Source organism: Cervus elaphus, chromosome 24, assembly GCF_910594005.1.
Source record: "Cervus elaphus chromosome 24, mCerEla1.1, whole genome shotgun sequence".
NCBI classification, from domain to species: Eukaryota; Metazoa; Chordata; class Mammalia; order Artiodactyla; family Cervidae; genus Cervus; species Cervus elaphus.
The window spans coordinates 65,966,263-65,990,151 of NC_057838.1; the positions used below are offsets into that span (position 1 = coordinate 65,966,263).

Consider the following 23,889-nt stretch of genomic DNA (forward strand, 5'->3'; position numbering starts at 1 on the left):
CTGGTGGGCTACAGTCCGTGGAGTCCCGAAAGAGTTGGACATGACTTAGAGACTAAACAGCAGCAAATCGGGCGCAGTGAGGGCTGTGATGACTGCAGGCAAACCTGTCTCTGAATGAACCCTAGCCCTGACCGCGGCAGGTCACGGAGATCGCAGCAATGTCTGAAAAGTGACATTGTAGAGGCAGCAGGAGAGAGTCTGGTCACCAAAGGCCACTTCTGGTTCTTCTGGTGGATTCAAAGTGTCACTCAAACCTTCAGACCGCCCCAGTAGCTCTGGTTCCCTGCCTCCTGCTTCTTGGACCTTGAAATCAGTTTCTTAGGTTTTTCTAGGCCAGGGAAAGTCACAAAAGCCACCCATTTCTGATACCTCTGTTATAGGTGGGTAAACTGAGGCCTAAAGAGGCGGGGTCAGGGGCCCACAGGTGCTAGGGCCCAGAGCTCCTAACCCCTAACCCGGTGCTCCTTCCCCTGCCCCAAGCCCAGCACCGCTGTTGAAAAATTATTAAATAGAGTTGGTGGAAGGACTCTGGTTGCCATGACAACGGAGCCTGTGTCCTCGGGAGATAATGGCGTTGCACAAGGCAGAATGATGTGTGTTGAATGCTGATTCGGGAGCCGCTCGAGCGAGCGATGGAGTGAGTGGAGGCTCTCGTGTCTAGGGCTCGAGCTTCCCCAGAAAAGAGGCTGGGGGTGGGGGGTGGGGATAACTGCAGGGAAACTGGCTTTGTCTGGAAGCATCCTTGCTGCAGCCTCGCAGGACGGGGTAATTTTCTTCATTTGTGGAGGTGCAGCGTGAGGTGCAGAGGGGTGAAGTGACATCACCAGGTCACACACCTGTGCACAAGATGGAGCTTGGCTTCAAACCTCCAGTGGCTGCAGGGAGTCTGGACTGTGGAGGCCCTGGGAGGGGGACAGCTAGGGGGAGGGCAGTCGATGAGCTGGGGACACAGTGTACTCAGAGTACCTAGACCTCTCTAAAGATTGTTAAGGAGACTCTCAAACACAGTGCATGTGATGGAGCAACAATTCTAGACCAAGAGGAATGGGAAACAGTAAGTCCAAAGCCCACCCTCTCACTTCCTAGCTGCGTGACCCTGAGCAAAGTCACTTTACCTCTCTGAGCCTTGGTCTCCTTACCTGCAAAATGGGGATAAGAACAGATCAATCTCATACGATTGTTATGAGACCAAATAGGGTAGGTGGGCAGAGCATCAGGCCCCACTGCTGAGCACCAACCAAAGGGAAGAGGCTAGACAGGTGTGTTCCCAACCATATTTGGTGTAGGAAGATACGGTGTGCGATATGGTGTAGGAAGAGTAGGTGTAGATGGTAGGATGACTGAGACTGGCTAAAACGAGTACAAGAGCAGTAAATAACGGGGATCTTCATTGCAGACGTAGTGAATGTCACCAGAACAAACCCACAGCTTCGGTCATTAAAAACATGCATAAGTACTTTGTGTTTGGAAGGCATGATTGGTGTATACCTCGCTGTAAATGCACCGAGCCCGAAAACCTGCACGCGCACCATGCCGGGGGAGTTGTGTCTATTCTCTGCTGCTCTCCAGGTGAGCCCGTGGAAAATAAACACTCTCACCCACGCTCTTCATCTCTCCATCCCGAACAGCTGGGGCAATATATTCCCTTCCCTACTTGGGGGTCGGGGAGCATGGGGTTAACACCCCGAGGAACCCCAAAGTACATCATTTGCATGCTGGCAAAGAGGGGAGGCGAGCTGGCAGACGGCCCCACTCCATTTAGGAAGCAGAAAGCGGGTGCTGGCCTTGGCATTTGGCTGTTTCAAAAGCACGGTTGAGAGCTCGGATCCTAGTGACTTAGAGGCAAGCGACCATTTTGTTTGTTCCCTGTCTGAGCACGTCCACCCCCAGAGAAGCAACCTGGTCCTGGATTCCCCGGAGAGGGAGGGTCGTCTGCTCACTGCTGCTCCTGAGGCTGGATGGCGGGGTGCGTGTGAAGCAGTGAGCCCAAGCCCCCCACCCCCCAGACTCTGACTGTTCTCTCCTTGGCAGGCAGGAGAGGGTTGGGAGATCCATTCCATGGACAGATGAAGACAGTTGACATTTAAGGAGGTTTGAGCAGATGTGCTAATTGTAGGGATAGGTACCCATGTCCACTTGGGGACTGTGTTTAGTGAGCAGTTTGCTCTGAGAATTTGATGTGGTCAACATTGACAGTGACTTCACCATTCCCTTTTATCAACTGCCTGTGGGTTAAGATAACTGTGGCATCCTGCCTGGGACTTTTTCCCCATAGCTCTCTTGGGGGAAAAAAAAATAGTAGCCTTAATCAGGTGATTTATTATAATTTCTGCCAGGTAACAAGTATTGAGTACATACCAGGCTCTGTGTGAACCACTTTTTGTAGTCTCCCCAGGTAATCCTCATAGTGGCCGTAAAAGTAGACATTGTCACCTCCGTGTTTGAGAGGTTTGCAGTCATGCAGCTTATGAACTGAGATGGAAAACCAGGTTTTCTCACCCACAGGGCCAGTGCCCTCAAACACTGCCCTATTCCATCCTGGCTCTTGACAAATAAACTTCTGAATACCCTTGACCTCCTGAGCGGAAGTTACTCCTGAATTTCTTCATTGTTCCTGGGACTTAAGACCATTCTCTCAATAAAAATCTCATTTCCCCAAATGGGTGGTTTCTTCTCCCTACATGGAATTTTTTCTCTTGACAAAAATGGGGTGGGGTATTCATACGATGAAGATTTCTTTAGAAAGCTTGGTGAATGAATCAAGAATAGATGCGTTGGCTAAAGTGAGCATTCGTTGGAGTCTTTCAAAAACAAAATTGGCTTTCTCTTGTAGGAAATACTTGAGACCCAGGAATCTGACCCTTAATCGACTGAAAATACACACCCTCCTCATTCTTGAAAAATATCCTAAAGCAGTGTCTCTCAACATTTTTTTAAATCCATCTGAGCTGTATTAAAAGAACAGTAGGATTTGTTGTTTCCCAAATATAAACTCATAATGCTGACCTCGCTTTTTTAGCCACCCTCCCCCCAATTTTGCATATTTCTTAGGAAAGAGGCAACAGCGGCCCCTCCTCCTACCACTTTGAGAAAGAGCTGTCTGGCATGACTAGACTGTGCCCTATATATTAGAATTGCAAACTCGAAGGCCATGGAGGGCTGGGTGGGTCAAAGAAATGAATGAAGAGGTCAGGAGCAAGGTGACAGTCATGGTGGGACTTGTAATAAGCTGGTAAATACACACGTTCTCCCCCTCCCAAAGCGCTCAACCAGACACACGTGTGGGGCCTGTTCTGGCCCGTGGGCAGGCGATTCGAGACCCCTGGTGGTTCTTATGACTTTGTGTGATGTTAATTTAGATAGTTTGTTTTCGGGGCTTTGGCCCATGCATCTCTAGAGCGGGGCTGAGAAAGCCCGCCGGGGTGTCCAGAGGAGGAAGCAGGGTCGCGGGTGCGGACGCTTGGCAAGGGGACCACGGAGCTGCCGAGGGCCGCTGTCACCAAAGTCCCGTCCTGTGGCACTGGGTCAGCTCTCCACGTCAGCTGTGCGTCTGCGGGGGACTAAAAACCGTTTTGTTCCACTAGTGCCCGAAGTATTGTGTTTTTCTTCTTCCTGAATCTGAGTTCTTAAAGGGCCTTCATCCTAATGCCCTTCAGGGTCCTTCAAACACATCTTGAACAGGAGGGAAGGGCCGTTTAACCCTTGGGTTTCTCACGAGCGTGCCTTCCAAGGCAAAGAGTGGTGTGTGTAAAGAATGCTGGGCGGGTGTCTTTTCACTCTCTATTTCCTGATCTGAGTTCATCCTTTCTGGCCAGGGGAGCAGGGGGCGCTTTTCAGAGGCGTCCCCTGGAGCAGAACCACCAGCACGCCCCACACCGGATGGAGGAAGCGGGGTCGGGGGCGATGAGACACTCGGTGATTCTCAGGGGTGCCTGGAGCCCGCCCTGGCTCAGCCAGTTAGGCCAGCTGGAGGAAGCTGTGGGGAGGGAAGCCCCGCGACCTGGTTCCAGTCTCAGCTTTTCAGCCACTTGCCTCCTTGGATTCTGCCAGGGTCTCTGAAACTTGGGCTTCCTCCCTCCTCTCCCTCCTCAGGTTTTTGGCCTTCACGGGTGGCGCTAGTGGTAAAGAATCTGCCTGCCCGCCTGCCGATGGCAAGAGATGGAAGAGACTGCGGGTTCAGTCCCTGGGTTGGGAAGATCCCCTGGAGAAGGAAATGGCAACCCATATCCAGCATTCTTGCCTGGAGAATTCCATAGACAGAGGAGCCTGGTGGGCTGCACTCCATGGGGCCTGCTGGACACGAGTGAGCGACTGGGCAGGCACACACAGGCTCCTTCCCTCCTTGGGGTCTCGGGCAGGTTCCGGGAGACACGCAGGTTCCGGGAGGTCACCAGAGCAGGGCAAAGAGGAAACCAACAGCACCCCTGGGTCTCCCCGCTCCCTTCCGTCCTTCCTCCTCTCTCCTCCCCTCTCTTCCTTCCGGCCCCTTCTCCCTGTCCCCCTGCTGCTCTTCTCCAGTCTCTATCTCTCCTTCTAAACCTCATCTTTGGCATCTGAGGCTTTCCTCATAAGAAGCAATCAAGAGCCCATAAGGCTCACTGAGTGAGCTCATCTCTTCTGATCCTGTGACCTCAGGGTGGACCCTGACCCCGCCGGGGGCGGGAACACAGACCCTGCCAAAATCAGCAGAAACTCCCAGCTGGGCTGGTCCCTTGCTTTCTGGAGAGCCCGTTGTTCAAGCTCACCAGCACACCCCTGCTTTGGCAACGGGAGGGGCGCCACCTTCTCCGAAGCCGACGTTTCTTGAGGACCTGTGATAACAGTGTCCCCATGGTGGGACTTGGGAGAGCGTGTGTGTGTGTGTGTGTGTGTGTGTGTGTGTGTGTGTGTGTGTCGGGCACTGCATGAGCTGCCGTGGAGGGAAGCAGAGCCACGTGAAGACGCAGGTCCCGTTGGTGCAGAGAGGACCAGTGGAGCTGGAGAGACAGGGTAGAAGAATCAGTTAACTCGTCAGGACAGAAGGCAGGTTGTGTAGAGGGACCGGGCCTTCCCCATCACCCCCAGCTCACTGTCCCTCCGCCCACCACGTACTCAGCAGATGGGTTCTGGCCATGTCACCATCAGATCAAATCTCCCTTCTCTCAAAGGTCCCCAGGCTCCCCCTGCTCTGTGCTCGCCGTGGGGTTGTTCAGTCACTCAGTTGTATCCGACTCTGCCACCCCATGGACTGCCGGCGTCCCTGTCCTTCACTCTCTCCTGGAGTTTGCTCAGACTCATGTCCATTGAGTCGGTGATGCCATCCCTCTGTCTCATCCTTGCCTCCTTGCTGTGGGGTGGGGGTTTGGGGGAGAGGATAAAAGCATGGGAATTGAGCAGATGCCTCCAGACCACAGACTGGGGCAAGCTCCTGTCCCCCCACGGTCCCTGTGTCTGTGAGAATTAAAGACGAGCATCCGTGAGAGGAATGAAGGCCACTCAGTCGTGTCTGACTCTTTGCCACCCCGTGGACTACACGGCCCATGGCATTCTCCAGGCCAGAATACTGGAGTGGGTAGCCTTTCCCTTCTCCAGGGGATCTTCCCAACCCAGGGATCGAACCTAGGTCTCCCACATTGCAGGTGGATTCTTCACCAGCTGAGCCACCAAGGAAGCCCACGAATACTGGAGAGGGTAGCCTATGCCTTCTCCAGTGAGTCTTCCCAACCCAGGAATTGAACTGGGGTCTCTTCCATTGCAGGCGGAGTCTTTACCAACTGAGCTCTCACGTAAGCCCACTGAACTAAAGCACTGGATAAACCTTTGGCATGATCACTGTTCTTGTTCCGGGACACAGAGCACCCCCTTCTCCTGCTTTCAGAGCCCTTGACCATTTCTGCCACCTCCCCAGCCAGGCTCCCTAAGGGACCCCAGATTCTCGTCAGCCAGACTCAGGTCCCTCCTCATTGTCTGTAAATACATTATGCCTTGTCCCCATCTGCTCTGCCTGGGGTGGACTAGAAGTGTTAGGCTTGGGGAGAGGAGCAAAGGTTCCGCTCCTGCTTCTCTCACTGCGATTATAGAAAGAATGTCCCACTTGTGTCCCATTTCCACCAGCCCTAATGCCATCGTCTCCTGGTTTCTTGCCTGAATCCAGCCCCCGGCCACAGCCGGGCGCCATCCCCCCTTCTCTGGGCTGTGGGAGAACTTCCCCGAGTGGATGTCGCTTATCCGCATGCCCAGCTGTCACCAGCGCTCAGCGGCAGGACCCAGACTCCAGCTGGCGTCTGGATCGCTCTGCACCCAGCGTGGGACCCGGCTCCCTGGAGGTGCGCAGTCGATGCAGGTTGGATTGGATTGAAAATTGCCTCGACAAAGCGAGGTGCACCGTCAGGCATTGCAGACAATTAGGGGCTAGAACAGATGTTAGCAGGCTGTGGACCATGTGAGCGAGGCAGGCGGGCTGAGATGAGAACCAGGATGAAGTCAGGAGGGTGCTCGCGGCCAGAGCCTGACTCCTTTCCTTAGACCAAAGCACAGAACGGTTAAGGGCCTGGCTCGGTATCACACAGCCGGTAGCATGCAGAGTGAGGATTCAGACCGGGGTCTGCAGACTCCAGAGCCTCCAGCTGACTGTGCATCCTCCCCTCCCGGCCCCTAGAAAGGCCTGCTTTTCTGCGAGCACCGGCTGTGTCTGCAAGCAGAGGAGAGCTGGGGACTCCTGAGGGGATTGCCACCCCTGGGCCAGCTGCCTCCCGGGGGGCTCTCTAGAGCCCAGCCCTGGGGGCCCGCTGACAGCTGCTCAGCTGGGATCCCACGTGACCCTTTGTTGGCTCCCAGGACACCTGCAGGGTTTGCCCGGTGTGACCGTGGGGACCAGTTAGCCTTCGCGGAGCCAGACCTTGGGGAGGTAGTGTCAGCAGCCACTCTGGGCTCCTTGTCCTTGGGGGTTTGCTCTGAAGGGAATTACGTTCTCTCCCGTCCTAATGGTGGGCCTTTGGGGGAGTTCTGCAGGCATCCAACTAGAGATAGTGGAGTGGGCTGGTTGAGGATGTGGACACAGGAGACCAGCTGCCTGGGTTCCAGCCCTGCCCACCCCCCCCACCCCAGTTCCTAGCTGGGAGATCTTCGGCAAGTCCCTTTCTCTCTCTCTCTCTCCGCCTTGGTTTACCCATCAGTAAAATGTGGGGGAGGGGTGAGAGTGGCGAGTTATTGAGCTGGCTAACATCTTACGGGAAAACTTGAACAAACTTTTCGACCAACCCAGTGCTCTCCATAAAGCGCTTAGAGCACGCCCTGATGTGTTAAGTCCCCAGCTCACTTTCTTCTCGTACTTCAAGCTCTTCTGTCTCCTTCCTTCTTTGTTAACAAAAAGTTGGGGACAGTTTCCTGCGTGTATTCACAGACAGAAGAGCAGCGTGACTTATTTCACCTTTGCATGGATGGCATCGCCGACTCGATGAGCATGCGTTTGCGCAAGCTCCGGGAGTTGGTGATGGACGGGGAAGCCAGGCGTGCTGCAGTCCATGGGGTCGCAAGGAGTCAGACACGACTGAGCATCTGAACTGAGTGATGGATTTAAGAAGCCTCCAGCAGTTATAAAGCTGATCTTTTTCTCACTCTGGTTGCTGGGGTGGGATGTCCTCTAACCTTGTACTTTCTGATTTGGGATACACCCTAGAAAACCAGACTTGCAGGCTCTCTGAGACTGAAGGCAGGAGGGCTTGCCCCTTGATTTCCTTCCCTGTAGCAGGCCGAGGGGCCAGGCAGACGCCTCTTCACGCCAATACGTCTCTTCCTCCCCAGAGCCCAGAGGCAGGCTCAGAAGGCCAGGGGCCACGTCCATGCGCTTCAGAGCATTTCACACAGGCCAGTGTCCAGGAGGCACCTGCTAAGTGAGCAGAGGGCCAGGGTTAAACCCTCTGTGACCTTGGGCAGGTTATTTGACCTCTCTGAGCCTCAGAACCATCATCTGCAAAATGGAACTAATAATCATTTTAGCGTCACTGTATTATGATTTGCTGGGCTGGGCCCAGGGCTGGAAAATCTCAACCTAGTGGTCATAATGTATAAAGTAATTACCTTTGGCCCCATTTCCTGACGAAGAAACAGACAGTTAGAGAAATTACATGGCTTACTTGAAAGTCACCCTGGGATGTTGTGGAGGAGCGGCGTCCAATACTGTTGAGAACTTCACCTGGAGCTGCAGATGGCCTCTCAGGGTTGTTGAAGCAGCCGAGAGGTTTGCACCAAGACGCGGACCTTCCTTCCTTCATCTCTGAAGTGAGTGTACAGGAGGCTGAGATCTGGGGGCCGTGGGGGTCTGTAAGGGTCATATGACTCCTGTGCTGTGTGACCTCAGACCAGCCCCTAGCCCTCTCTGGGCCTTTGTTTTCATCTGTAGACTGCTGCTGTAGACCAAGTCCGGATCAGGAAGGAGGCTGGCTGCCTTGGTCCCAGCCCCAAGCCCCGCTTGGACTGAGAGTCCAAGGATGAGGGCCTAATATCTGGACTCTCAGGCATCTGTTTTGCGAGGCAAAAGATTGACTTCTCACCCCCAGAGTGGGCTCAGGTCTCTGGGGCCAAAGTCCTGAGGCCTTGGAGACCCTCTCCAGCTTTTCCATCACAGAAGCTTCTCCGGGGAGCCTTCCCTGCCTTGCAGGGAGATTCATAGCAAGGGCTGCCCATAGCACCCGCCTCTCACTGCACAGCCCAGCCTCCCTCTACCCCTCTGCACCGAGCATCAGCTATTAATTGGGCCACTTTTATATGATGATTTTCGATTACAAAGCAAGCACTTCCGTGGCCATTCATCTCTCTGAATGGCCATCTAAGCTGCTGTGTGTCGAGAACTTCCCGTGCACCAGGCCCTCTGCTTTCCCTAGACTCATCATCTCACTTCAGTGTCGACACAATGATCTGTGAAATACAGGGGTCCAGGTTTGCAATAAGGAAACTGAGGCTCAAGCAAAGTAAACATCTAGCTCCTGGTCACCCAGGGATTTGAATCAAACTCCATGAGATAATCAGGGTCACCCATAACCTACACCCTTGGGAGCTGCCGCGGGCACCTGAAGCCCTGGGACACGTTAAAATGGAGCTTCTGGGATTCCTTGGTGGTCCAGTGGTTAAGAATTCACCTTGGAATGCAAGGGACATGAGTTCAATCCCTGGTCTGGGAGGATGCCACGTGTCTCGGAGCAACTGAGCCTGTTCACTGCAACTAGAGAAAGCCCAAGTGCCGCATAGTTCAGTTCAGTTCAGGCACTCAGTCATGTCTGACTCTTTGCGACCCCGTGGATTGCCGCACGCTAGGCTTACCTGTCAATCACCAACTCCCGGAGCTTGCTCAAACTCACGTCCATCGAGTCTGCACAGCCAGAAGTAAATAAATAAATAAATAAATCTAAAAAAAAAAATGCGGCTTCTGATTCCATGGGTCTGGAGCAGAGCCCAGGACTCTGCATTTCTAACAGGCTGCCAGTCTGCCCTCGGAGAAGCACACTTTGAGTAGCAAGTCTCTGAGTAGCTGAACCATTTGAGTTGAGACTCCTCTACAGTAACTACCCCAGGGTGGCAAGCCTCAGTTTACCCATCTGTCAAACGGGTGACATAGGCCTCGGCTTCTTGAGGTGAGGTGAGCACTTGGCAGACCTAAGAGATCTGAGATAAGTGCCTGGCACAAAAGAGGTGTTCAATAGATGCCAGCTCTTCTCTCTTCATTGGAACTGTTCTGGGTCTGGGTGCACAACAGATGCCCAATAAAGCCTTGTGCAATGGACCGAGCCTAGCGTTTCTTCCTAAAAAGCAGAGAATAAACCATTATGTTTCCCTTTGGCATGCGGCCAAACCCAATATTAATTTTTTTCTTGAACCGCAGAGTTTCGGAAAGAAAGGAGAGTAGAGCAGCGAATGCGGTCTGAAGCAAGCCTCTGTAATTTCTGTAATTACAGAACGGGAAGCAACACAAAGCGGGGGTGCAAGCGCTCGCAGCGTCATGGGAGGAAGCGGCCCCCCTCCCAGGCCCGTTGCCCCCCCTCCTCGCCCCTGCAGAGCCCCCCTGGCTCCCAGTGGGTTCTGGGCCCTGCCCCGGCCCTAGACAATGGCGGCCTGAGACTCCGTCTTGGCCTTTCTGCCTCTGCCTAGGTCCCCACCCCACGCAGCCGCCCTGCCCGTCCCTCTGATGCGGCAGCGGGACAGAGGGGGATTGTCCCAGGCAGCTGCCATGTGCTCCCCTCCCCCCAGCCTGCCATCTGGCTCTGGAGTTGGACTGCTTACGGCCAAGCCTCCAGCAAGGCCCTGGGGGCCCTGCCTCCAACGTGGATCCCCTACTACTCCTCACCAGCTCTGGCCTTGCCTTGAAGCCAGGGTTCAAGTCACCATCGTCCCTCGCCTGGACTCTCAGCTCTTAAGGAGCCTCCCCGCATCCACCCTTGCTGCTCTGCGGCCGCTCCTGGGCAGCCAGAGAGGACTCCTAAATGTAAGTCAGGCCAGCCCTGCCGCTACGCCCTCCACTTTCTCCCTTCCCCTTTACGATGAAATCTGAGCTTCTCACTGTGGTCTCTGAGACCTTGCATGATCTGGCCCCTGCCTGCCTCCAACTAGAACTGCCCCCTCCTGCCCTGGACTCCCGCCCCGCTGGCCTCCACGCTGGCTCTCAATCATGCCAGACTTACGCCTGCCTTGGGGCCTTTGCACTTACTCTTTCCTCTGCTTGAAATGCTGGATCCAAGATAATCACATCTTTGGCTCCTGATTCAAACTGAAAAAAAATTTTTTGTTGTTCAGGCTAAATAATAAAACAAGCCCCAGGGCCAGTTTTGACCCAATTTGCCTGATCTAACGCTCCCAAACGCAACATGTTTTCTTTTCCTTACAAAGCGTGCTTCCTGCTTGGTTTGGCCTCATTTTTATCCATGGCTTTAAGACCTGGTCATAGAGCACGTCAAGGAAGGATGGAACATCGTGGGAGCATCTTGAGCACTGTTCTGTCTCGAATCTCTTTCTCGAACTCCATCCTTCACAGAGCCTCCCGGAGGGAGTCTTCTTCTGTAATGTGAACTTGATCCCACTGTCACCCCTGTCCCATCCCTGCAGCTGGTCCCCCTAAGTTCCCTAGCCTGAGTTTTGAGGCCCTTCACAAACTGACCTTCCTAGCTTCAAATCTCCCAACCTTTGTTCAGGGGTTTCCCTCTACTGCGGATGCCATTTCCCTCTTTTTGAGCCTAACAACCACATATACAGCCTTCAAAGCCCGGTTCAAATGTCCCTTCATCTGGGACACCTTCGCTGGCTGAATTAAGTCATTCCTTTTAGGCCTGTCTGCTCCATAGACTCCATAGACTCCCATAGACAGAGTATTAGGAATAGCTGTGGCAGAGCTGTTTCTCTTTAGAGGCCATGACCTTGTGAAGGTCAGGGATCTTGTCTTACTAATCCTTGCCATCTGAGTGTCCAGCCCAGCTCCATGCACACATTAGGCCCTCAGTAAATAGTTACACAAGAGAATCTATCTGCTGGTACCTGTCAGTTCACTGATTCAAACTCTGGTGTAGCTCGGAATGCAGAACGCTTGGAACAGCGGTCCCACCACCAGTTCTTGGCACGGGCTCAGTAAATGCTTGAATGAATGAATGAGGCGTGCAGGAGTAGGTGATGAATACAGAAGACTCATTGCTTGTGGTCTCACATTAACCGTGCCCTCTTGAATGCTGCCTTGCTGGAGTTCAGTTAATGACAGACCTGGAGGAAGACGTAGCTGGATTCTTGCTCTGCAGAAGATTGCCTGGTGAGGAAGAACTGGGAGACGCTGGAGGAAGGTCTTGGCAACGTGCCTCAGATCCAGGGGTGGTGAGGCCTGTCCTTCCACCGGCTCCACCAGCAGATAAAAGAGGAGGAGGGGCGAGACCTGCAGAGCCGTCCTCCAGACGCCCTGGACCTGCAGAGCACGCGTGCTGCTTTCAGGAAAGAAGAGGTGACAGCGGCCGAAAGGTTGCTTTTGCTTCAGAGAGCATTCGCTTTGTCGAAACACGGGTTCCCTCGCAGGAAACAGGCACGTGCCTGTGCTTTCTGCCTGCCGTTCTTTGTGACGGGGAGGTGACAGGAGAACCAGCCGGGTCAGGAATTAAAGTTCTCCGAGCAGCAGGGTATGAACAGTGAGGCGGTTTCCTGGAACAACTCTGGTTTATTAGCACAGGGTCCCAGGCTTTTTCATGAGTGTGTATGTGCTCAATTGTGTTGCGACCCCATGGACTATAGCCCGCCAGGCTCCTCTGTCCGTGGGATTTCCAAAGTCAAGAATACTGGAGTGAGTTGCCATTCCCTTCTCCAGGGGATCTTCCCAAGCCAGGGATGGAACCCATGTCTCCTGCATTGCAGGCTGATCATTTACTGCTGGACCACCTGGGAGTCCTTTTTTCACCAATGGGGACCTTTTATCATTTTCCTCCCATCTGTAAGATGTTCTGGATTCTTTTTTTTTCTTACCAGATTTTATTTACTACAGAAAAAGATTTTTTATTTTTAATTAACCAAACATTCAAAGCTACCACTGCTGGCTTCTGATTGGCCCAAGGTGATCAGCTAGACCACTCTGAGCTGGTATAAAAACAGCCCAAAGCAAAGGGCTTGACATTTTTATTAACTAGTATTCCCCACGGCAACTAAAAGGTTGATTTCTATCCAGCTTCTGAAAATGCTTCAAGTTGCTCCAGGGCCTGAATAATAAGCTCTCAATAAATGTTAGCTGCTATTCTTATTACTGCTATTATTGTTATAGCATCATCATCTTTGTGGCCTTCTGGGAAGCGGAGAACACCAGATTAAGAGCCACGATCTGTACATGGATGGCAGCAATCACAATGCAAATGGCCAAGATTCCCTTTTCCGTCGCTGTGAGCCGGGTGCGCTTTCTCATGCTTTGCAGGCACGTCTCATTTCATCTTCCCCACAACCCTGGGAGAGAAGTGTTTTCCCCTTGTTTTACCAAAGAGGACCAAAGAGGTGACATAGTTTGCCCGAGGTAAGTGTTGGAGGGATCCCTACGGTCTGTCTGAGTTAGCCCCAGGCTGGTCCTTGCAAGGAGGCCCTTCTCAGTGTGACTCTGCAAAAAAAAACAAAAAAAAGCTGTCAGTTGTATTAATTCCTGACTTTATTACATGCTTGATCCTGGAAGACTCCACATTTGGTGGTGTGGCTTCTCACAGGGAAGTTACAGACATTGGGCTGAATCTCAGTACTTTCCCCAGTTCTGGAAGTTGCATGGACGTCTTCCTCATGAAGAGGTCTCTGGAGCAGCTGCTATCTTTGATCCTTCTGGGCTTGGCATGAGAAGGTCTTCAATGTACTCATGGAGAAGACGACGGACTAAGCCTCCTGGTGAACCAGAGTGCGCCTCCCCCAGCCCTGAATGGTTCTCTCAAAGGATGTACACACCCACCCGCTCTGTTCAACACATCCTGCCATCTTTCCGTCTGTCTCCCCAAATGGAGTCAGACGATCCTGTGGCTCAGTGCATGCACCAGTTTCCAAAGCCCAGTAGATTTTGGAGTTTGGTTGGAGTTGAGTCTCTCTGATGAGCAACAAGTCAACCCAGAGTGGAGGCCAGAAGCTGGTGTTCCCATGGGACACAGAGGGTGTGTGCAGAAATTTCAGGATTAGAGCGGGAACCCAGGAGCCAACATAAGCAGAAGCGGGGGATTTATTTTACAACCATGAAAGTGTTCATTGCTCAGCCTCCTGTCTGACCCTCTGCCACCCCATGGACTGTAGCCTGCCAGGCTCTTCCGACCATGGGATTCTCCAGGCAAGAATACTGCAGTGGGTTGCCATTCCCTTCTCCAGGAGATCTTCTCGACCCAGGGATTGAACCGGGTCTCCTGCATTGTAGGCAGATTCTTTACCATCTGAGCCACCAGGGAAGCCCCATTACAACCGTGGGGATGCTTTATAAACTCCAAGAGCAGGAATGTAGCCGGTCTTAAGAAAGCCCAGACCTGCAGAATAGAATGCCTTGAAGACTCTGTTTGTCTTTTGATCTCTGATTTCCTCCCAGCTCAGCAAACCATCTCTGCTGCTCCGAGGACAAGGTGGGCAAGGATGGCTGCCTCAGAGTTCCCAAGTGGAGGGGGAGACTGCCTTCTTCCTCCAGTTGCCAGGGAGGGAGCCTTGATTGACTGGTAGGATCAGGTGACTAGTCCTGGTGCAAAGTGGTTGGATCGTTTTTGAACAAATATGGAGGCTGGTTCCCACAAGGTCAAATTGTGGAGACAGTTAAGGGCATCGTTGTCTTTTAACAGTTAATGGTTGATGCTTCCTCCCCCAAAGAGGGTCGGCTTCAGCCTCTCCCCACCTGCCTGAGGCTTCTCTGTCCCCTGGATGTGCTGGTAGACCCCAGAATCAGCTGCCTCCAGCCTGTCCTGATATTTAGGGGGCAGTCACCCCAGCCTGAGACTAAAGCTCCCGGCGACATTGCTCTGCTCAGGCCGGGGTCTTAGACGGGCACCGGAGACCGGCCTTGAGAAGGAGAAGCAGGGTTGGCGGTCAAGTGTGGCTTACCGGAAGGTGGTCTGGCTCTCCGTGAACCCTGGGAAGAGACACTGGTGTTTGGTAACTGGGGACCGCATGTGAGGGTGGGGGGTGGGGGGCCGCGAGTGCACAGCAAACGGGGTGCCCTCGTGGGTGGGGGGCCGAGCTGAGGGGAGGGGCCGCTGGGATAGGGCCGGGCCCACACTGCACGTTGCTTTGGCCCCGCTCCTACACCCGGGCACCCACTGACCAGCGCTCACGTGCTCCTTCTGCTCTGAGGGTTCCATAAGTTTATTCTGGTGTTTTATTTTTTTAAACGTGGAATGTTATAGAAACCCAGAAAGGCACGAAGAAGAAACCAGAGCTCAGAAACTACACAATGTGAATATCTTAGGGTATATCCTTCTTCTATTTTAGTTTAGTTTTGTTTTTTTTCTTTCATGAACAGTTGGGAGGGGGTGGCAAACATAGGGTCACACTAAATGAACTGTCTTGGAACCTACTTTCCTCGCTCTCTGCCATGTTCTTAACGTGATCTGTGATGATATTCCTGCACATATGGACGGAGGACACAGAAAAGTAGCCACTTCGTTTGGTTCCCCGAGGGACCCTGAGGAGCTGGGGCCCCTCTGTGGGTTTCTCTTTTCCTTCTGATAAAATTATGGAACGTCTTCCTTGCCTCGCCTTTGTGCCCACCCCCCACCGTGGTCCCAGGGGCAGCAAGCCCGCTCCTGCATGTTCCCAGCATCCAGGGAACCAGCGCCTGGTCGCATGTACCCACTGCGGTCACCCGGCTGGGTGCCCGTCCACGGCTCAGATGGCAGGCTGCCTGCACCCCCGCTGCCTGCACCCAGGGCTGCCCGCAGCCTGTCTGCCGGCTCACCACCCTGTCTATCCTCTTTGCAGGCTCTCACCCCGCGATTGCAGAGGGAACCGTGGTGGAGCTGACCCAGCAGAGAAAACCATCAGGTAACGTCAACAACCAGAGTCCAAACAGTCGTCTGTGGGGTTCCTTTCTGAACCATTTGGGTGAAAAGCACCCTCATAGCCATTAAAAATTCCTTTTAGCCGTAATTCTATAAGCCAGAGAAGATTACCCCTCCCCCCATTTTATAGGTGGGGAAACTGAGACCAGAGCAATCAAGAGTAGTTTGGAATTTTGGTTGCATTGGGCTACTCTCCAAGCGGGCTTCACAGGCGGCGCTAGTGGTAAAGAACCTACCTGCTGATGTAGGAGGCGTAAGAAATGCAGGTTCGATCCCTGGGTCAGGAAGATCCCCTGGAGAAGCGAATGGCAAGCCACGCCACTGTTCTTGCCTGGAGAATCCCCATGGACAGAGGAGCCTGGCGAGCTACAGTCCATGGGGGTCACAAAGAGTGGGACAAAACTGAAGCAACTTAGCCTGGACAGTATTCTCTGAGCAGGACACATCGCAGACGGCACGCGCCACAGATGGCCAGCTTGGATGCTGGTCCAGGAGACGTCAGGCCATACCCTCACTCGCTGACCTTGGAAACAAAAGACACCTTCCTCCTGAGCAGGAGCTGGTGGAAGGAAGAGGGGAGAGCCCTCTATGGCCCCCGGCTTGTGCATTATTTCATTCTGTTATATTGGGGAGGCTCTAGGATCTTGATACTTTCAGTGCCTATCGCCCCAACCCTCTGCTCTCCTAGGGTGACCTTGAGCTGCAAAACTGCTGTCCACGTGGACCGGGGCTGACATTGCACGTCCGTCTGCCAGGACTCCTGCGTCCAAACTCCGAGACATGGCAACCGACGGCAGCAAGGTGGCCGACGGGCAGATCTCCACGGAGGTCAGCGAGGTCCCCATGGCCAACGACAAGCCCAAAACCCTGGTGGTCAAGGTGCAGAAAAAGGCGGCAGACCTTCCGGACCGGGACACGTGGAAGGGCCGCTTTGACTTCCTCATGTCCTGCGTGGGCTACGCCATCGGCCTGGGCAACGTCTGGAGGTTCCCGTATCTCTGCGGGAAAAACGGTGGTGGTAGGTAGCTGGCTTGGCGACTTCCTGGTGGGGGCAAACCCCCGTGGAGGTGTTTTATGGGGTGACCTGGGGGAAATGGGTCCCCTAAAGACTCCGAGGGCTTCCCAGGTGGCACTAGTGGTAAAGAATCTGCCTGCAGTGCAGCAGACATAGATTTGATCCCTGGGTTGGGACGATCCCCTGGAGGAGGAAATGGCAACCCACTCCAGTATTTTTGCCTGGAGAATCCCATGGACAGAGGAGCCTGGGGAGGCTACAGCTCATGGGGTCACAAAGAGTTGGACACGACTGAGCGACTAACCAACAACAAAGACTCCAATGGAAGTGCCAGGCCCCACTTCCTGTTTCTTATCCTTTTCCTAAGAATTCCAAAGGGCAGTAGCCCTCTGTCGATGATACCAAAGAGTTCACCTCTACATTTTGCAAAGTGCAGGGCCTGGGTTTTGAGCACAGGACGTCCTCAGGCCTTACTCTGGCTTTGGGGGCTGCCGTGGTGGCAGAATATAAGGCAATTGTGGCAGGGACCCCAAAACACCACCACCCCCAACTCTGTGATTCTCCCTCTGACTGACCGGGTTTCTCGGAGCTCTGGGGCCATGAGTACCTCTGTTCTTGACCCCACAGGGGCCTTCCTGATCCCCTACTTCCTGACACTCATCTTCGCGGGGGTCCCCCTCTTCCTGTTGGAGTGCTCCCTGGGCCAGTACACATCCATCGGGGGCCTGGGGGTGTGGAAGCTGGCCCCCATGTTCAAGGGTAAGTGTGCAGAGTGGGGCTGCGGGCTGTGGTCATGCTCCTGCCCCCACCTCCGGGCCCCAGACGGATGGAGCTGTCAGGTCATGTCTGGATAGAGAGGAGCCTTTGCTGGAGGAAGGTGAGTGCTGGTGATGATGGTCAGGAGAAGTCCCAAGCCAGCGGCCCCACCCCACGTCAGCCCGCCCTGTCCTGCGAGCTCATTGCCCCAGCAGGGGCTGGGTACGACCGTTCACTTCCTTGCTCGGTGCCTGACGGACACTCAGGTGGACACACGGAGGGTCGTGCTTGCCTGGCTGACCTCAGCCCCTCTCCCCTCCCCTGCCTCCAGCCTGGGCTGGGCCCCAGCGGCAAGTCCCGGCTCCCTCACCCGCCACGTGGGTGTGAGCTTAGCCGAGTCCCTGCCTCGCTCCGGGGTCTAGTGAGATTGGCGATGTCAAGGAGAGCAGCACCAGTGGCAGGAGCTGGGCTGGTTTCTGCTAGCACTTTACTAAACGAGTGTCACGCTGGTGCGTCTGCTCCCAGGTGTGGGTCTTGCCGCTGCTGTGCTGTCCTTCTGGCTGAACATCTACTACATCGTCATCATCTCCTGGGCCATCTACTACCTGTACAACTCCTTCACCACGGTCAGTGGCCCCTTGGCCTGCCCCCACCCTGAAGAACCCAGACCGGCGCCCCCATCCACTTACCACCATTCTGCCCCTAACAGGGCCATTCCTCTGGGTGGGGGTCATGGTTTGTCTTCAGCTGCCCTGGTCTCTCCAAAAGTCATAGCATTGTTAGCCCATCTTATAAGGACCCAGACAGCCTGGGTTCAAATCCTGACCCCTGGTATATACCAGCTGTGCAGCTTCAGGAAAGACACTTAACCTCTCTGAGCCACATTGCCCTTGTTTACAAAATGGGGCTTAAAGTAAAACCTACCTCATATGGTTGTATGAGGCTTAAGGAATACATACGTGTAAAGTGCTTAGAGCTGTACCCAGCAAAGAACAAGCATGGTAAATGTTTGCTGTTAACTTTGATGTGCAGAGCTCAGATGGGTGAGGTCACTTACCCAGGGTCATGTGGCCGGGAGGTAGCCCCAGGATGGACGTGGAAGACCTTATGGTACAGCTTGGAGAGCTGGTTTTCGAGAGTGTAAAGCTCTGACGCTTAGGAGCTGTGTGATCTTGAGCAAGTTGCTGCCCCTCTCTGATCTCTAAAATGGGGAGCACAGCATGACCAGCACCCAGCAGCTTCTGGGAAGAGGAGATGACATGATGGCATGAGGCGGCTTGGGGGACCGTGAGGATGCAGGGTATGTCCTGGGACCACTGTTGTCAGCTCCTGGGGCTTATGGGGCTTGTCTGTGCGGCTGTGTCTTTGCAGACGCTGCCGTGGAAACAGTGTGACAACTCCTGGAACACAGACCGCTGCTTCTCCAACTATAGCGTCATCAACACCACCAACATGACCAGCGCCGTGGTGGAGTTCTGGGAGTAAGTGCAGGGGGCTGTCCATGAGGTTGGGGGGGGTGTCACTCGGGAAGAACGACTGTGAGAACATCAGTGAGCTATTCGTTGCAAGCAGGAAAGTGACATGATCAGACAGAAGGCTCCCTGGGGCTGGAGTGGGGACAGAGCAGAAGAGGGGATGGGGTCTTGCTGGAAGGCCGCCGCAGACACCCAGGTGAGCCATCCTGGAGGCTGAATGAAGGCGCTGGCAGGACCCTTGAGCACACAGCCCTTTGTCCCCATTAGTTTAATTGGCACACAGTCTCTGCCCAGCTCTTGGAGCCCAGTGATCAGAGTTGTCAGCAGCATCACGGAGAAAGCTATCACCTGTGTCCATGCCCTGGGCACCACCAGGTCACTCCAGCCCCCACCAGCCCCACGTGACTTTGTCTTCCCTCCCGTGTTCCACCAGGCGCAACATGCACCAGATGACAGACGGGCTGGATAAGCCAGGTCAGATCCGCTGGCCCCTGGCCATCACCCTGGCCATCGCCTGGATCCTGGTGTATTTCTGTATCTGGAAGGGTGTTGGCTGGACGGGAAAGGTAAGGGGTCTGCACAGTGGGGACCTGCGGGGGATGGGTTTTCAGAGGGGGATCTCTGCACTGGGGGACAAGTCAGCTCCAGGGAACCTCATCCAACTCTGAGTTAAGCAGGTCCCTTCATTGCTCTGTGCCTCCTCGGTTTCCTTTTTCCTGTAAAATGGGAATAATAACGTTACCTACCTTCTGGGAAGTTGTAAGGATTCAAGGAAACAGTGCGTGTCATGCTTTTAGCACAGTGCCAGGGTCTCTCGAGATTCCCCTGGGCTGGGCAGAGTCATCGCAAAACAGAGGGTAGATGTGGCTCCTGGACCATCGGGTGGCGGGACCTCCTGAGGGACTGTTTTGTATAATTAAAAATCACAGTGTTAGGAGACAATCAAACAGCATTCAGTATACAACACAAGAAACAAAGTGGTTTGTACTGTATGTTTTTTAACTTTAAGCATGTTAATCGAAAAGGCAGGTATAGAATTGAGCCTTCTTTGTAGGAAAATGGAGTCATATATGCGAAGCCTCAGAAGAATACATTAAAATATTAACATCGATGCACTCGTGTATTTGTTGGGCACTTATTGAGTGTCTACTATATACCATGGACATTCTAGCCACTGGGAAAACAGACATGAACACAACAAGTCCTGTCCCTCATGTAACTTGTGTTCTATGGGCTGTTGAAAGGAACTTTAATTGTGTGTGTGTGTTCATGTGGAATTTTAAAATTTCCTTGTCAAACATGTATTACTTGAATACTTTAAATGAAAATTAAAAAACTGGAGGGATAGAGAAAGGGAAGACATGGGTGCTGACCTATTTGATTCGGATACCAAGGAGGGGCTTCAGAAAAGTGGCCATGCAGGGCAGGTTAGGAATCCAGGAAGGCTTCCTGGAGGAAGATGAACCGGAACCAAGCCCAGAGCCACAGCAGGTGTGGATGTAGGTAAAGTGGGGAGGGGGAGAGTCTGGGTGTGCTGGAGGGGTGTGACCCTTTGCCCCCTTTCCTCCTAGGTGGTCTACTTCTCTGCCACCTATCCCTACATCATGCTGATCATCCTGTTCTTCCGTGGAGTGACGCTGCCCGGGGCCAAGGAGGGCATCCTCTTTTACATCACGCCCAACTTCCGCAAGCTGTCCGACTCCGAGGTGAGCGATTCTCCTGGCCTCACCTCCTGGCCTTCCTGGAGGGCCCGCACTGAGTTAAGAACACACCTGAGTCCCGAGTCCCCATACCAGCTTTAGGGTAAGTTATCGCACGTCTCCAGGAAAAGACCCCAATGCTGGGAAAGACTGAAGGCAACAGGAGAAGGGGCGGCAGCGGGTGAGATGGTTAGATAGCATCACCGACTCAGTGGACGTGAATTTGAGCCAACTCTGGGAAGTAGTAAAGGACAGAGGAGCCTGGCGTGCTGTAGTCGCAGAGTCGGACGTGACTTAGCGACTGAACAACAACATCGCATGTCTCTGACTGTCTTTTGTAAACTCCGGGTGCTGCCTGGTAGAGGCGATTAGTGTAAAAGGTCTTGGGGCCACTCTGGCTGTGATTCTAATTTTGACTATTTTTTAAATCATTCTCCCTGCAGGTGTGGCTGGATGCCGCCACCCAGATCTTCTTCTCCTACGGGCTGGGCCTGGGATCCCTGATCGCTCTCGGGAGCTACAACTCTTTCCACAACAACGTCTACAGGTGAACCCTATGGCCACGCCCTCACGCCACGCCCACCTGTGGCCACACCCTCTGCGCCCCGGCCACGCCCCCATTCACAGCCACACCCCTCCATGGCCACACCCCTCCCCTAGCCCTCCACCCATCTCTGAGCCAGCACCTTCTGGCCACTCCTCCTAGTTCTGCCCCTGCGCTGGTGGTTGGGGGTGGGCACACCAGTAGCTCCCAAATACCCTGGTCCACCTGGTCACTCCATAACCACTGCCCACGGGGTCACCCTCCACCAGCCCCACCCTTCCTGACGCCCGCCCCCCCGCCCCGCGCAGGGACTCCATCATCGTTTGCTGCATCAACTCCTGCACCAGCATGTTCGCCGGATTCGTGATCTTCTCCATCGTGGGCTTCATGGCGCACGTCACCAAGAGGTCCATTGCTGACGTGGCGGCCTCAGGTCAGCACCTGCACCGGCGAGGGTTGGGGGGAGGGGCCAACTGCACAGGCTTTGCCGTCCTCCTCGCCAGCACCACCATGGCCGCCCCCCGGGCTCCCTGGCATCGAGTGTACCTACCCCGCAGCCCTCCTTGCTACAGGGTCCAAGGACAGCAGCCCCCTGTGCTCACGGCAGAGGCTCAGGGAGGCAGCGTGACTTGTCCATTCCCTTTGTGGAGAGCTGGGCAGGTCGTGTGGAAAGAGCATTCTTCACTGAGGTCCTAATCTCCCCTGCCCATGAGGGGAGCTTCCTAGCTGCCCGCTTTCCAGAGCCAGACCCCAGGGAGGTGGCAATCTCCTGTGTTCCAAGGAGACGCTCAAACACAAACTGCTAAACTCCTTGAGCCTTATACCCTGTGCTCCCATCACAGCAAAGGGTTCTAGTGTCCAGTGCCCAGGCCAGACCCCAGCAGCATCCTGGTGCTTCCCTCATCTTCCCTCAAACCAACCAAAGCCAGGACCTGCCCACTCTGCCTCCCGAGCGTCTCTGCAGCTGCCCCTCTCTCTGCACCTGGAACTCTGCACCGCTAGCCAGGCCCCTGCCGTCGCTCATCTCGTCTCACCGGTCCCCTTGCCTCTGAACCCAACCCTGGAGCCCCCCTGCCTCCCCCCAGCCCCCTCCCACACTGTTTCTTTGTCTGGAAAGGGAGACTGACAACACTCACTGAAAAGATGACTCTGAACGTGAGATGGGATGAAGCTTAGGAGGCGGGTGTGCTGGGGCGGCCGCGGGTGCTCAGGGCCTTGTGTTTTCTCCTCTTCTGCCTCTCCCTCCACAGGCCCCGGCCTGGCGTTCCTGGCGTACCCGGAGGCAGTCACCCAGCTGCCCATCTCTCCCCTCTGGGCCATCCTCTTCTTCTCCATGCTGCTCATGCTGGGCATTGACAGCCAGGTGAGGACACCGTCCCTGGCACCTTGAGGAGCCCCTCCCAGCCTCCCGGGTCCAGGAACAAGCCAGGAGAGCAGCCCACTGTCTCAGGTCCCCGGGAACATGGCCACGAGTTTCAGACCCCCTAGAATATTCCAGCATGTGAGATGTGAAGGACAGGTCAGCCACCTTGCCCAGTTTCCAGATGGGGAAACTGATGCCCAGAGGGAAGGCCCTCTTCTGAGGTCACGGAGGGAGGTGGCGGGAGAGTCAGGCCTGGATCCCGGGCTCTCCTGGCCCTGCCGGCCAGAGGGTCAGGCTTTGGTGGGGGGCTGGGGCTGCCCAGGGTGCTGACCTCCGACCCCCCACCGCAGTTCTGCACGGTGGAGGGCTTCATCACCGCACTGGTGGACGAGTACCCCCGGCTGCTCCGCAACCGCAGGGAGCTGTTCATCGCCGCCGTCTGCCTCGTCTCCTACCTGATCGGCCTGTCCAACATCACTCAGGTGAGAGCGTTGGCACGCCTCTGCCGCTGCTGCTGCCTGGGGCCCCTGGCAGACCCTGTGTGCCTCCTCTCGTGTGTTCGCCGAGCACCGTCTCTGTGCCAGGCCCTGAGCCGTGACTCAGGCAGGCTTCCTGCCTTCAAGGGGCTCCCGGGCTGATGGGAGATGCAGACGCTGAGGGGGAAATGAGAACACAGCCTCCCCAACCTGACGTGGGACCCCAGCGACTGCTCCCTGGAGGAGGAAATGCAGGACTCAGCCTGAAAGACTCACAGAGTTAACCTGGGGAGTCAGGTTGGAGCTGGGCCTTGGAACTTGATGCTATCCCTTCCTTTCATTTCCACATTCCTGTTTGTATCCGGAGAGTGAGCAGGCGTCTCTGCATTCAGAGGCTTCCAGGGGACTTCCCTGGTGGCCCACTGGCTAGGACTCCAAACTCCCAGTGCGGGGAGCCCGGGTTCCATCCCTGGTCAGGGAACTCGATCCTGAATGCTGCAACTGAGGGTCCCACGTGCCTCAGTTAAACTAAGACCTAGCACATCCAAACACATAAATAAAATTTTTTTTCTTTAAAGAAAGAGCTTCCCAGTCTAGTTGGAAGACAGACACACAACTGAGGAATTACACAATAAATACAAATGAGCCTAAAGCTGTGAACACAGCCCTGTGGGTCTTATTTATGATCCAAAAAGCCTTCCCTGGATCCAGATGCCGTTCAGCCCCAGGTTTATTGTTCCTCTGTTACTCCATTCTTCAGAGTCGCTCACCACCTGCTGTGGGTCTGGCGTGACCCTGCAGATTCTGAAGTTAACGTGGCAGAACAAGACAGGAGAGTGGACAGAATGAGCAGCGGGGGTGGGAGGGACGCCGCCTGGGACAGAGTGGTCAGGGAGTGACAGCTGAGCGGAAACTCACTGGTGAGGAAGAGCCAGCTGGGAGAGAGGTCTCACCAGGGGAGGACCGCACCCGGGTGCAGAGGCCCCGGCGTGGGAATGGACTTGGTGAGAGTGGGGGACACTCACCAAGGAAGGCCAGTGTGGAGGTGACGGAGTCGGGGGTTAGGTAGAGG

General features: G+C 54.5%; 1 protein-coding gene across 2 annotated transcripts in view; it reads left to right on the forward strand.

Moving 5' to 3' along the window:
- Positions 1 to 23,889, forward strand: part of SLC6A1 (solute carrier family 6 member 1) — a 39,670-nt gene that overhangs the window by 7,704 nt on the left and 8,077 nt on the right. Inside the window, exons 1-12 of one of the 2 annotated variants that reach the window (XM_043886569.1) lie at positions 10,434 to 10,456; positions 15,409 to 15,471; positions 16,177 to 16,506; positions 17,131 to 17,262; positions 17,785 to 17,885; positions 18,631 to 18,740; positions 19,168 to 19,300; positions 20,306 to 20,440; positions 20,878 to 20,981; positions 21,287 to 21,411; positions 22,229 to 22,341; positions 22,692 to 22,823. In XM_043886569.1, coding sequence (XP_043742504.1) covers positions 16,269 to 16,506; positions 17,131 to 17,262; positions 17,785 to 17,885; positions 18,631 to 18,740; positions 19,168 to 19,300; positions 20,306 to 20,440; positions 20,878 to 20,981; positions 21,287 to 21,411; positions 22,229 to 22,341; positions 22,692 to 22,823 — 1,323 coding nt within the window. In that variant the 5' untranslated portion in view covers positions 10,434 to 10,456; positions 15,409 to 15,471; positions 16,177 to 16,268. Of the gene's footprint in view, positions 1 to 10,433; positions 10,457 to 15,408; positions 15,472 to 16,176; positions 16,507 to 17,130; positions 17,263 to 17,784; positions 17,886 to 18,630; positions 18,741 to 19,167; positions 19,301 to 20,305; positions 20,441 to 20,877; positions 20,982 to 21,286; positions 21,412 to 22,228; positions 22,342 to 22,691; positions 22,824 to 23,889 lie in introns of those variants that run through there. The other variant, XM_043886568.1, reaches the window with a different exon arrangement.